General features: G+C 42.3%; 1 protein-coding gene across 1 annotated transcript; it reads left to right on the top strand.

Moving 5' to 3' along the window:
* The first annotated feature begins 5,656 nt into the window (after nt 1-5,656).
* UTS2 (urotensin 2) lies at nt 5,657-9,445 on the top strand. The gene is made up of 4 exons (XM_066203129.1): nt 5,657-5,780; nt 7,996-8,106; nt 8,583-8,626; nt 9,220-9,445. The coding sequence occupies exons 1-4, from the start codon at nt 5,678-5,680 to the stop codon at nt 9,334-9,336; spliced, it is 375 nt and encodes a 124-aa protein (XP_066059226.1). The 5' UTR covers nt 5,657-5,677; the 3' UTR covers nt 9,337-9,445.
* Nucleotides 9,446-10,742: the final 1,297 nt, after the last annotated feature.

The following is a 10,742-nucleotide window of genomic DNA, read 5'->3' as shown; positions in this document are numbered from 1 at the left end:
TTTAGCTCTGATTTCAGAGATTTAAATAACATAAAAAGAGTTAAATTACATAAAAAAGGCAGGTCGTCCAAGCTTCCTATGATGAGAATAAGCCTTGATTGCCTCTAGAAAACCCAAGACAGCAAAGGCAATAGGAGAAGGAAGATGTTGGGAGTAGAGGGGAAAGCAGAGCAGATCACACCACTCTTCATGCAAGACCCAGTCCAGGATAACAACTCTGTCCTGACCTGTCTGCTTTGCTTTGATCCACGCATTGCTGGGGTGCTCCTTAGTGGGCTGAGCCTCCCATACAGTTCCAGTGCTCTGTAGTGATGCTGACTCCTACCAGTGAAGCTACTCAAGAAAAACCGCTGCCCAAGGAATACACAGTACGGGTACTTCCTCCACAGTGAGAAGTTTCTTGATCATACTAAATCGTTCTTCAAAAAAACCAAATAAGAGTCACTTAGCTGAGAAACGTGTGTATGCAAGAAGGCAACAAAGATAAAACCTTTTTCAGAAGAGAAAAATGAAGAATAACCCAAACCCAACCAAACAGAAATGCAGCGACTGCCCTCAAATCCAACCACAAACACACTGACATTCCCAAACCCAAACACCAAACCCCAAACCCAACCAAACACACATTGACCCCTCACAAACTCAACCCAAACACACACAGACACCCCAACATAAATACACACACACCCCTGACTACCCCTCAAAATCCAAACACACAAACACGCTGACCCCCTAACACACCAACACTCCCAAACCCAAACACCCACACACAAACACACTGACTCCCCCAAACACAAACACACCAACCTCCTCCAACCCAACCACACACACAAACACACCGGCCCCTCAAACACAAACACACCAATCCCCCAAACCCAAACCACATCCCCAGCCCCACAAACCCAGCCAAACACACATCAAGGACACCGAGCCCACCTGTCCCCGTTGTTCCCAACACCTCTCTGCCCCCACACTTCCCACCTCAGGGAGGAAGGACTGCAGTGCTGGCCAGCTCAGAGCTGATTTGGACTACTCTGCATCATTGAAATGTTTGTAAAAGTTTTAGCTTGAAAATGCCTCGCAACAGAGTTCTCTGCAACAAAGAAACCCAAATGGGGCTTTTTTACTGGTCCCAAGTGCAGCAGTGTTACAGAAATGTGTGCACCTCCCACGAAATGAGCCCAAGGCTCCTGCTTGCTCTGCAGCTGGGACTGATGAAATGAGAAGGATGGACAGAGTTAACTAACAACCTCTGCCTTCCAGCAAGGCTGCTTTGTGCTCCTTTGTGTGATGAAAAATGAAATAAAGATGGTTTTATTTTATCCAGATCATAATTTCTTATTAGAGTTGAACAGATTATTTGGGATACCTTGGGCTAGCAGGTGAAAGGTACAGGGAAAGCCTTGCTGCAGATGTGTTCCTCTCTTTCCTTACACACCCTGCTGCCATAATTTCAGTTTTAAAAATAAACTGTAATCGCGTAGTTAGTTCCATTACTTTTTGGGGGTTTTTTGGTGAAAGAAACGTTATTTCAAGATCTGGTTTCTGCTCCTCTGTTTGCGGCTGCGTTACCCAGAATTCAATTCCCATAAGATACTGACGTGCTGGATTTCCAAGTCTCAGTCATGCCAGATTTATTTTCCTTCACGTCAAACAGCGTGAAGGTTCAGGTTGGTAATTCTGCAGTGCTCAGAGGACAGGGGAATCAGGGACCAGTTTGTCAAGCTTCACTTGGAGAATATACCCAGACTACAGTGGGCCAGCTCAGCAGGGCCAAAGAGCAAGAGGGTTTTTCCCCCTCAGACTGGTGGAAACTATACAACAAAGGAGCAGTGTTTTGGCAGCTGTGATCCCGCGCTCAAGAATCTTTAGACCTTGCCAATTCTGTAGCAAAATAAAATATCTTCAGAGAGGCCCAAGGACCCATCATCTTCATCACACAGGGGTGTGTGTCCAGGCAAGCACATCCTCACCTACACACCATGAACCCGCCTCAGAACGAAGCCTAAGTCAGAATCTCTCAGAGGTATTACAAAACATTGAAAGAAATTTTTTAAAATACTCCTATGGATACCCAAATACCTCCTCTGCAGTGCTACCCCACATGTGGTGCATTACAGCTCACACACAGCGAACAGAGGAAGCATCTTCACAAAGAAAGTTAACAGCAGCTTATGGTTAGTTTTTTCCTTTGGTTTCCTTATTCTCCAGACAGGTTATTTTCAGCACACATTAAAAGGCTCAGTATAAATAGGGCAATGCTATTTGGTAGCAGAAAAGAATCACTTTATTGCATATATAATCTCACAAGGTAGCTATTACAGTATGCAAAATAGATCTAATAATCATGTCATGTAGCTGAATAATCAGCTAAAACATTAAACTTTAGACCAAAATAAACTTTTTAGGTGTTAATGAGAACAGATATCTTCAGTGACAGCAAAGCAAAAACGCCCAAACTCCTATACAATAGACCCTACCAGAAAAATAAATGACAGTGCAAATGTTTTTCCTGCCAATGTGTATAACTCATTGAAACAACACGTTAAGTTAAAAATGGTACTAAAATTCAGGGAAGGGATGGGTGTTCACACAATAACAAGCTCATCTGCAATTATAGTCCCAATACAAAATCATTCTACTGCACACCTCTCTTCTTGTAAACTGAATTGAAGCCAAAGTTTTCACTAGAAGTTATATCCTCTGAAGAAGTCCCTCATACAAATGCTACTGGCAAATCACACCTTCTTGAATTCCTGGTTTTGCCAACAAACCAGGAAATTTTGTCACAATATTTGACTAATAACAACTCATGCTTGCTTGCCATAAAGCACTTAGCAACATGGGAAAGAACTGTTGTATTACAGGTTACATTTCATCCATACTATTTTACACAGAAGTAGATAATTTTTGGGGATGTTTGTGATTAGTTTCACTGAGTCTTACTGTTTTTTCCAAAGTTGTCTTAGCTTCACTAGCAACTTGTTCTTCATGACCCATCATATTAAACTAGGAATTTTTGTTAGTTCTGATAATGAAGGATAATCTTTTATGATAGGTTAACATATACTTAATGCTTAGAATTTGCTCAGTAATTTCTCTAACGCTATTAATGTAATTTATCTATCTAATGCTGCCCTGAGGCACTTGAAAGACTAAATAAGCACAAATAAGAACTTTGAAAACTTCTGCACAAAACACTGCGGAAGAGTTTCAAATCAATTTCCAAGTTTTCCAAGTGCCATTCCCATTGACTTCCCCCTCCCATGGCTTTGGGGCTTTGTACCTTTGCTTAGGATGAGCTGTTTCTTTGCTTGGCACGATGACGTTGGCACTGCTGCCCGAGGGAGATGCCTTTGACATTTTGGGAGAGGAAAGAGTGTCTAAGTGACAACTCCAGACCTGAGCAGAGGCAATAAGCTGCAGGCAAGTTGCCCAACTTGAGCATGACGCACTTCACGATGGCTCTAAGAGGCTGAGTCTTCCTTGAGAAAAGACAAAGGACAGCAGCTGCTGGTAAGAGTGCTTCATTAGCTTTCCTTGGAGGATGCTTAGAGTGAATATTGATAATACCATTGTCATTGATAGTTCACTGAAGGAGAAGCATTTGTACAGAGCATCCAGCACCAACAGTGAGATCATGCATCAAATCAGACCTAATTACTGTCTGCAGTTTTGGAACAAGGAGCTGCATGACTCAGATGTGGAGAGAGAATTCCTCTCTTGCTACTTACCTCTCATAGGAAGCACAGGGAAAGGGGAATAAAACATACTAGGTTAATTCTGTAAAGAAATTCTTTTGTCATAAACATTCAGTTCAGCAAAGAGAAGTCCAGAGAAGTAGGATTTGTACTTCAGATACCTGAAGTGTATGTTCTGTAGTTAAGGCAAGTCAAATACCAGCCCTCTTTTTGCACACAGGGAAGTTTAGAGAAGTTTAGGCTGGCAGGACCTCTGCAGGCTCATTCCCACTTCTCCCACACCTCACCTCACACTCAGATCAGAGCATTTGAACGCACACGGGGATGCCAAGGGCCTTATCAAGCTTAGTTTTGAAATTCTGTCCCATTCCATCCTTGGACCTATTCAAACCTGACAAGACACACTCCTGGACCCAACTGTTCTGGCTGACCCTGCTTGGGGCAGGGGGATTAGATGATGAGATGTCCAGAGGTGCTTTCTGACCTCACCCTCTTTTGGAGCCCACTGTGTTTCTGGACACCCTGTTAGCCCACCCAAGGGGGGCCTGCCCGCCTCGAGTTAGACCTGCAGCAGAAATATTTCTGTTCTATATGACTGATGCAGCCAATGTGAAATTAGTCTTAGGAGGCACAAGAGGTACAATATAAAACAATTAATCTTCAAGAGGAAATGCTAATAAAGCAAAAAGATGAGAAGCAGGTAAGTTCAAGCCTTTTGCAACTTAAACTAACCACAAAATTCAGCATAAGGAAACAACTTGAGTAACATTAGTTGGATTTCATAGTATTTTGAAGAGCACTTGAAGACAAAAACTTTTGAGTAGAGAGGCAGAAAAGTAAAAAAACCCTCAATTTGTTACAAACAGGCATTGTCTTCTCACCATTAAAAGGAAAGAATATTGCCACAAACTTACCACTTTTTGTTATTTTCAAGGCTCTATACACTTGGATATGACACTGCATAGAGAACGGAGGTGAGGGACCAGTCCAGTCAGTCCTTGCTCTGTGATATGATAAATCAGATTGTAAGTAAAGAAGAAAAAATGCACTAAATGGAGGGAAACAAGGACTAAAATGATGAGATTACATAAAGCAACTCCTGTGTTAGCACTAAGCAAAAGCAAAAGGCAAACAGGGGAAAAACCTTGCTAACATGCTCAGAATTAAGTAGTTAGTTCCAACTGAAAGAGAAGATAAGTGAAATGGAAAATGGTCTTCCACTCTACTGAGGGACCTGTGTTTAAAATCAACCAAAGTAGTTTATATGTACCAAGAAGTCTCCAGATGGAAGCTGTGCTTTCTCTGCCAGGACAGTTCTCTAGGGCACCATTGGATGAGGTCTTCCCAAATAAATAGATGTGAAATTCTGCAAGGGGGAGCAAAACAAATAAAAAAAAATTGAATTCTCCTAATATTATCTTTGTAAGTTAACAAAGCTTTTCAAACTCCCTCTCTTTTTCACTTTTTCTGGCACAACAAAACACAACACATTCATCCATCTCACAAAAGAGAGAGAGGGAAAAAAGTGCATTTCATATCAGATGCTTTGCGTCAAGACTGCTAAGGCTCATAAATCAGCTGTCTATTGCCCTGGTCATTTCAACCAACGTCTGACCCTTTTGTTAACTCATGATTTATAACTGAAAGTTACTTTTTTTTTTTAATGTCAGATTTATAAACTTTACTGTGCTTGGTTTGATATAATATCCATTTTGTACACCAAGCTATAAGACGGTAAATTTATTGTCTATGAACTGTTACCTTGAAAAATTACATCAATGCAAAGTGGTTTCCATTTAGAATCAATGGGCAATAAATTCATTGGATTTTTTTTTTTTTTGAAGGGGGGAGAGAACATGATGATATTTATGAGGTCATGAGTGGCTATATAATGGGTGAAACTGGGAGCTGAGGCTACAGTTAGGCAGGAGTTCTGAGTTACAGGGTTAGACACAACAAAAAGCCCAACAGAAACGATGCATAAACTGATACTTTGCTGTCTCATTATCGTCAGCTTCTCCTGTCCTCTCTCGACTCTGCCCATCCTCGATGCCAGTGAGATGTCTTATCAACACTCAGGTAAGAGTCTTTTGATTTTAATGGTTATCATGCAGGGGCTGGAGCAGTAAAACCAGGAAAGAAGCAGGCATGCCTTCCACGGGGCCTGTATCCGTGCTGCTCAGCTGCTGGAAAAGCAGGGATGCTTTCAGGACACCAGCAGCACAATGGACATATCAGTGGGTGCTGGTCTTGTACAATGGGGAGGTTGGGTGCCTGAAATAGTTACCCCGGCTGCTTTGAGATCCAGGAAAAAAAAGGATGCATTGAGGAGAAAAAGGTGTCTGCGCTTTACAGAACTGAATGTGAGCTGGTTTTGGGTGTCTGGGCATTCATAGGCATTAAATAACTTAAAGAAACTTGGCTGTACATTCTCTCCTGTTTCTATCCCTTGAAATGAGCTATTTTGTGTTTAAAAAGGGGGAAACCTATTGCAAACATCAAGAACAGGCAAATCTCTCTAACAGCTCTATACACTGAGAACGCTATTTGTTTGCACCAATTCAGACGCCATTCAGCCCAGGGAAAGAATAAATCTTTGCTTGAGAAAGTGATGCTGGAAGTTTGAAATGGCTCAGCAAAAATGCACAGCAGTATCTGGAAGGTTGCTGTCATCAGACCTGACAGGCACTGGAAGACTTTTTGAAATGAGTTCTGAAAGAACAGGCAAACCAACCCAGAAGTTATTGCATAAAGCTGACTATTAAAAAGTGGCTGTCCTTACCTGCTTTGCAACAGCTCTCGTGCTGGTTTATAGCTATCAGCAGTCCTCAGTCTGCTTTGAAAATCTTGGGCTCACTAAGCCAGCATCTTCTCAAGCCTTCCACAATGTAATTTGCACTTCCAGGTACCCCTGAGTCAATATGAGTAATATCTGTCACATCATAGCTGGCTCTAACCATTATTGCATTAGGTTCAGGACACTGTGCTTCTTAGATCTTCCGTGCTAATATAGAGTCTCTAGGAGGGAGAAGACAGAAGAGGAACTCTCTTAAGAGGGTTGGTTTTGTTTTTTTTCTTTGAAATCTCAAAGCAAATTTAACTGCTAGCACTGCTCTGGTTTAAAGAATATTCCATGGCCAGAGATACAGATTGTCTCCATGTAGCAATGGGAATTTTTTGTATTCTTATTCTGAGTCCTATAATGAAATCCCCGCTGTCCTGTGCAAATGTCCTTTTGTGCAGTGAATAAACTAATAACACGTATGTCCAAGGTCTTTAAGTTCCTGATATTTGTGCAAATTTTTGAAATCTTGGGAGATTATTTTCAAGTTTGTTTCTTACATATCCATGTGAGGAGCTACAGAGTCACACCCATCCCTGCACATCAGAGCACCTGAAACTCCACAGGGTCACCTACAAGTACAATTACAAAATTGCATTTATCTACACAAATAGTGTTTAATAATGACACCCACTGGTTGCCCACAGTTTTGGATGTCTGCCATGTATTAGCCAAGATGAAATGTACTGCCCAGATTACAAAAACCCAAGTTACCTGGAATATAGCACTGCTAAGGGCTTCTGTTGGCAACCTGCCTTGGGGAACAGGCTAGCCACAGAATTCTAAATTCTTTATGCATAGACAAATTAATTCTATCAGCTACAAGCAAGCTGTTGTGTTGGGAAAAGTAGTAACATCTGTTACTACTGGGACACACATTAAACGAGAGATGACTGAAATTCACCAAGAAGCACAGCTGCCAAAATAAGTTATAAGTTTTCCTACCTTTATTCCTGCCCTTCCACACCTTCTATTGGATTTAGTAATTGCAAAACTGAACAGGTTAATAGGTCTTGAACAGGAAGTTTTGTCTTTATTCATAGGAAAGCTGCAGCATAGGAACTAGTTGATAAAGAAATGAACTAAAATAAAATTTTTAAAATTGCATACATGTCTGGGCTGGGTACTGGAAGGGTGAGGTTGAGTACCTCAAGTGACAGGAGGGGCTGCTGTGGGTCAAAAACTTTTGTAACAAAACATCCACCAGAGAAACGAGAATCTGAGATTAACATCAGGAAGGTATCTTTCCTCAAAGCTTTGCAAGGAAAGGAATGCAAAACCAACTATCCCCTATTATAATAATTATATAAGGATGGGTGGTTGGTGCTTTCATGAAAATCTTCAACAGGTGGAGCCAACAGACCTGATCAGAAATCACCTGAGACAGACTGAAACAGGGATGCAGAGCAAAAGACTCACCCTATGCCTGTTTCTGTCATCTTCTGTTGGCAGCTGATGAAGATTCGAGGTTAAACCTGGAGAGGTTGGGCAGCCTCGGAAACCCCTCCCTGCTGCAGTTCCTGCCAGAGCTCCTGGGCACACTGACTGAGGACAACAAAGCAGGTGAGGATTTACCACAGCAGTGGGAGGGTGCCCAGGGTTTGCACCTCCAGCTTCCACAGATACCACACCCCAGCTCCCAGTTTTTGCTAAAATACAACGTTGTGGGTAAGCAACAAACAGCTGTCATTCAGTTAAACTGGGACTTTGGGGAAACCTGCTGAGCAGCCATGCCTGCAGCTCAGCACCACCTCATAAATGAGTGCTGCAAAACTTCCAGATAGCAAAACCAGGGCAAGGAGAGGCTTGGCCTAAGGGGAGCTGGCAGAGAGAACAAAATCGCAGTCTTACAAAACATCAATACTTGCAGAAAGTGCAGAATCAATAGCAATGGATGGTTTGGGAAGTAATAGATGTTACCCTTGTACATTCCAGTCCAAGACCTCTGTCAGCTATAGCATTACGGCACATGAGAATTACTCGCCTAAACCAAGATTTCTAAATGGTAAAACATTTCATTGTGTCTCCCCTTCTAATAGGTCTTACCCCCAGCAACTACAACCCAGGGGAAAATATCAAAGAGGTAAGTAAATGACCATCTGTCACTGAAAGAAGAAAAATAAGACTTTAAACTACACAGAATTGTTACCAAGACATCATTTCAGATTTCACAAACAGTATAGACTAAAATAGTATGCCAAGGTGCTCTTGAAGCTGGAACCACTTAGCAGTTAAACAGGCAGGGGATGGGGGGAAAATGGAAAAGGAAAAAGAGAGCAAGTAATCCAGACCATTTAAATCTAAACCCTCCATTTTTTTTCTTTTTTTCCCCCCTAGAAAAACAGCTAAGTAAAGCCCAATTTCCAGCTTCATGAGCCCAGGCACCAGTATTTCCACCATCAGCACAGGCTACACAGTACTATCAGATTTGTCATGAACAACCATGTACACGGAGAACATCATCCTTGTTCACTTCCTGCTGAATTAAATGTAAATGCAGAAGGCAGGGATGAGTTTTAGTGCAACATCGAAAGCAGAGGTCACACTGGGCAGTCCCTTCCTTCCCCCTGGTCAGAACACAGGGCTGGGTGATGAGGAAGGCTGAGGGCAGTGGAGACTGTACTTTCCCCCTGGGAACCACCCAGCAGAAACCTCTCCAATGCTGTTTGATTTCAGAGTCTCTATGGGAACCATCCTCGAATTGCTTTGCTGGGACGCCTCTTGACCAAGGACAGGAAACAGTACAAGAAACGTGGGAATCTCTCCGAGTGCTTCTGGAAATATTGTGTGTAAACAGGAAACTCCCTGACTGGCTGCATAATTTATACAGATAACTGAAAACATGTATATAGATTAGCTTGATTTAAAATGAGAATGAAGAAACACGAAGGCAGCGCCTAACTTTAGACTCTACTAAATTTCCATGTTAAAGTTTCCATGCTACTTGGAAATGAATAAATTCTTGATGTTTTGCAATTATGTTGTGACCAATGTAGTAATTTCTTAGAGCTCAGCACAACAGAAGGACGTAATGGGAGGAAGAGACAAACACACAACACAAAGAGAACTTGGGCAGGGGAAGCAAAATTCCCATGGGGTTCTGTGAAAACTCCCAGAAGAGTTCAACTGTCCAAGCTGACCAAGAAGAGTCCAAGTCCAGAGGCAAAGGGACTTTCTCCTTTGTCACCTGATGTAGATAGGGGGGGGCCAGGAAGAAGGGTCATTGCTGCACTCCCTAAAGATGTTGAGCAGGCAAGGGATGGCAGCTTAACAATGCCCAGTCCCCTCCGGCCATCCCACAGCAAAAACACAGCACACATCAGGATCAAGGCACCACAAAAACAATCAGCATATGTCAGGATCAAGCATCTGCTCCCACTGCTGCTGGAGATGACTGTTTCCTCAGTCATTCATAGAAAGATCCACAAATTTACATCACTGCCCAGCTACCCATGACAGGGCTGCCTGTGCATAATGGTTTTAAGAATTGTGTGTGATTATCATCAAGCAAAGGATGGAAGGTAAACATGGTTGTCAAGACTCTACACTCAGATTTGGACAGTCAGTGGAGGCAGGAATGACACCATGTGAGAGATTCTGGGGCTGTGACCTGCACTGACAAGTGCAGGAAGGTGATACATGGACACAGATAATCTGTGTTACCAGGGCAAGCCACCTCCTGCTTGGACACTCAAGGGCAGTGAGATTTATTCCCAAGCTACCACTCACTGATAATGTTGCTGTATCTTGGCATGTAACATAAATAAAGGAGAGGACAAAACAGTAGCTACAAAAAGCTTCTAGCCTGACTCCTCTGTATGCAGATAACCTCCAGACTCTGAGTCCTGGGTACCTTCTGATAATAACTGTAAGAAATAAACAGTCAGGAATTGTCTCTGGGGGATGCTATCTTTGATAATAGGCACAAACTGTCTGAGCTGTGAACCCCTGCTCAATACATACTTTGTATAAACCTCACTCCAATGGAGGCTCACAGAAAGTTTGAAGTAAACACCTAACACTGATACACAGGCTACATTGATCTCAATAGTACACATCATAAATCTCTGACTGTGCTGTTTAAACAAAGCCTACAGGTTTAAAACAGCTTGTTCACTTTGTGTAAATTCTAAGACAGATGATGCCAGCTGTAACAGAGAAAAATGGCCTCAAAGTCAGAGCACTGGGATGCACTGTGC

This window comes from Chamaea fasciata, unplaced genomic scaffold (assembly GCF_029207755.1).
Source record: "Chamaea fasciata isolate MVZ Bird 193981 ecotype frontalis unplaced genomic scaffold, bChaFas1.0.hap1 SCAF_23, whole genome shotgun sequence".
In the NCBI taxonomy this organism is placed as follows: Eukaryota; Metazoa; Chordata; class Aves; order Passeriformes; family Sylviidae; genus Chamaea; species Chamaea fasciata.
Note: the sequence above shows the minus strand (reverse complement) of the source record. Positions and strands in the feature narration are given on the sequence as shown.

Excerpts from the sequence above, each read along its gene's own strand:
- UTS2 (XM_066203129.1), top strand. The coding sequence starts at position 5,678 with ATGCATAAACTGATACTTTGCTGTCTCATTATCGTCAGCTTCTCCTGT. Across the intron at positions 8,107-8,582 it reads GACTGAGGACAACAAAGCAG|GTCTTACCCCCAGCAACTAC; the intron begins GTGAGGATTTAC and ends CCCTTCTAATAG. Across the intron at positions 8,627-9,219 it reads CAGGGGAAAATATCAAAGAG|AGTCTCTATGGGAACCATCC; the intron begins GTAAGTAAATGA and ends GTTTGATTTCAG.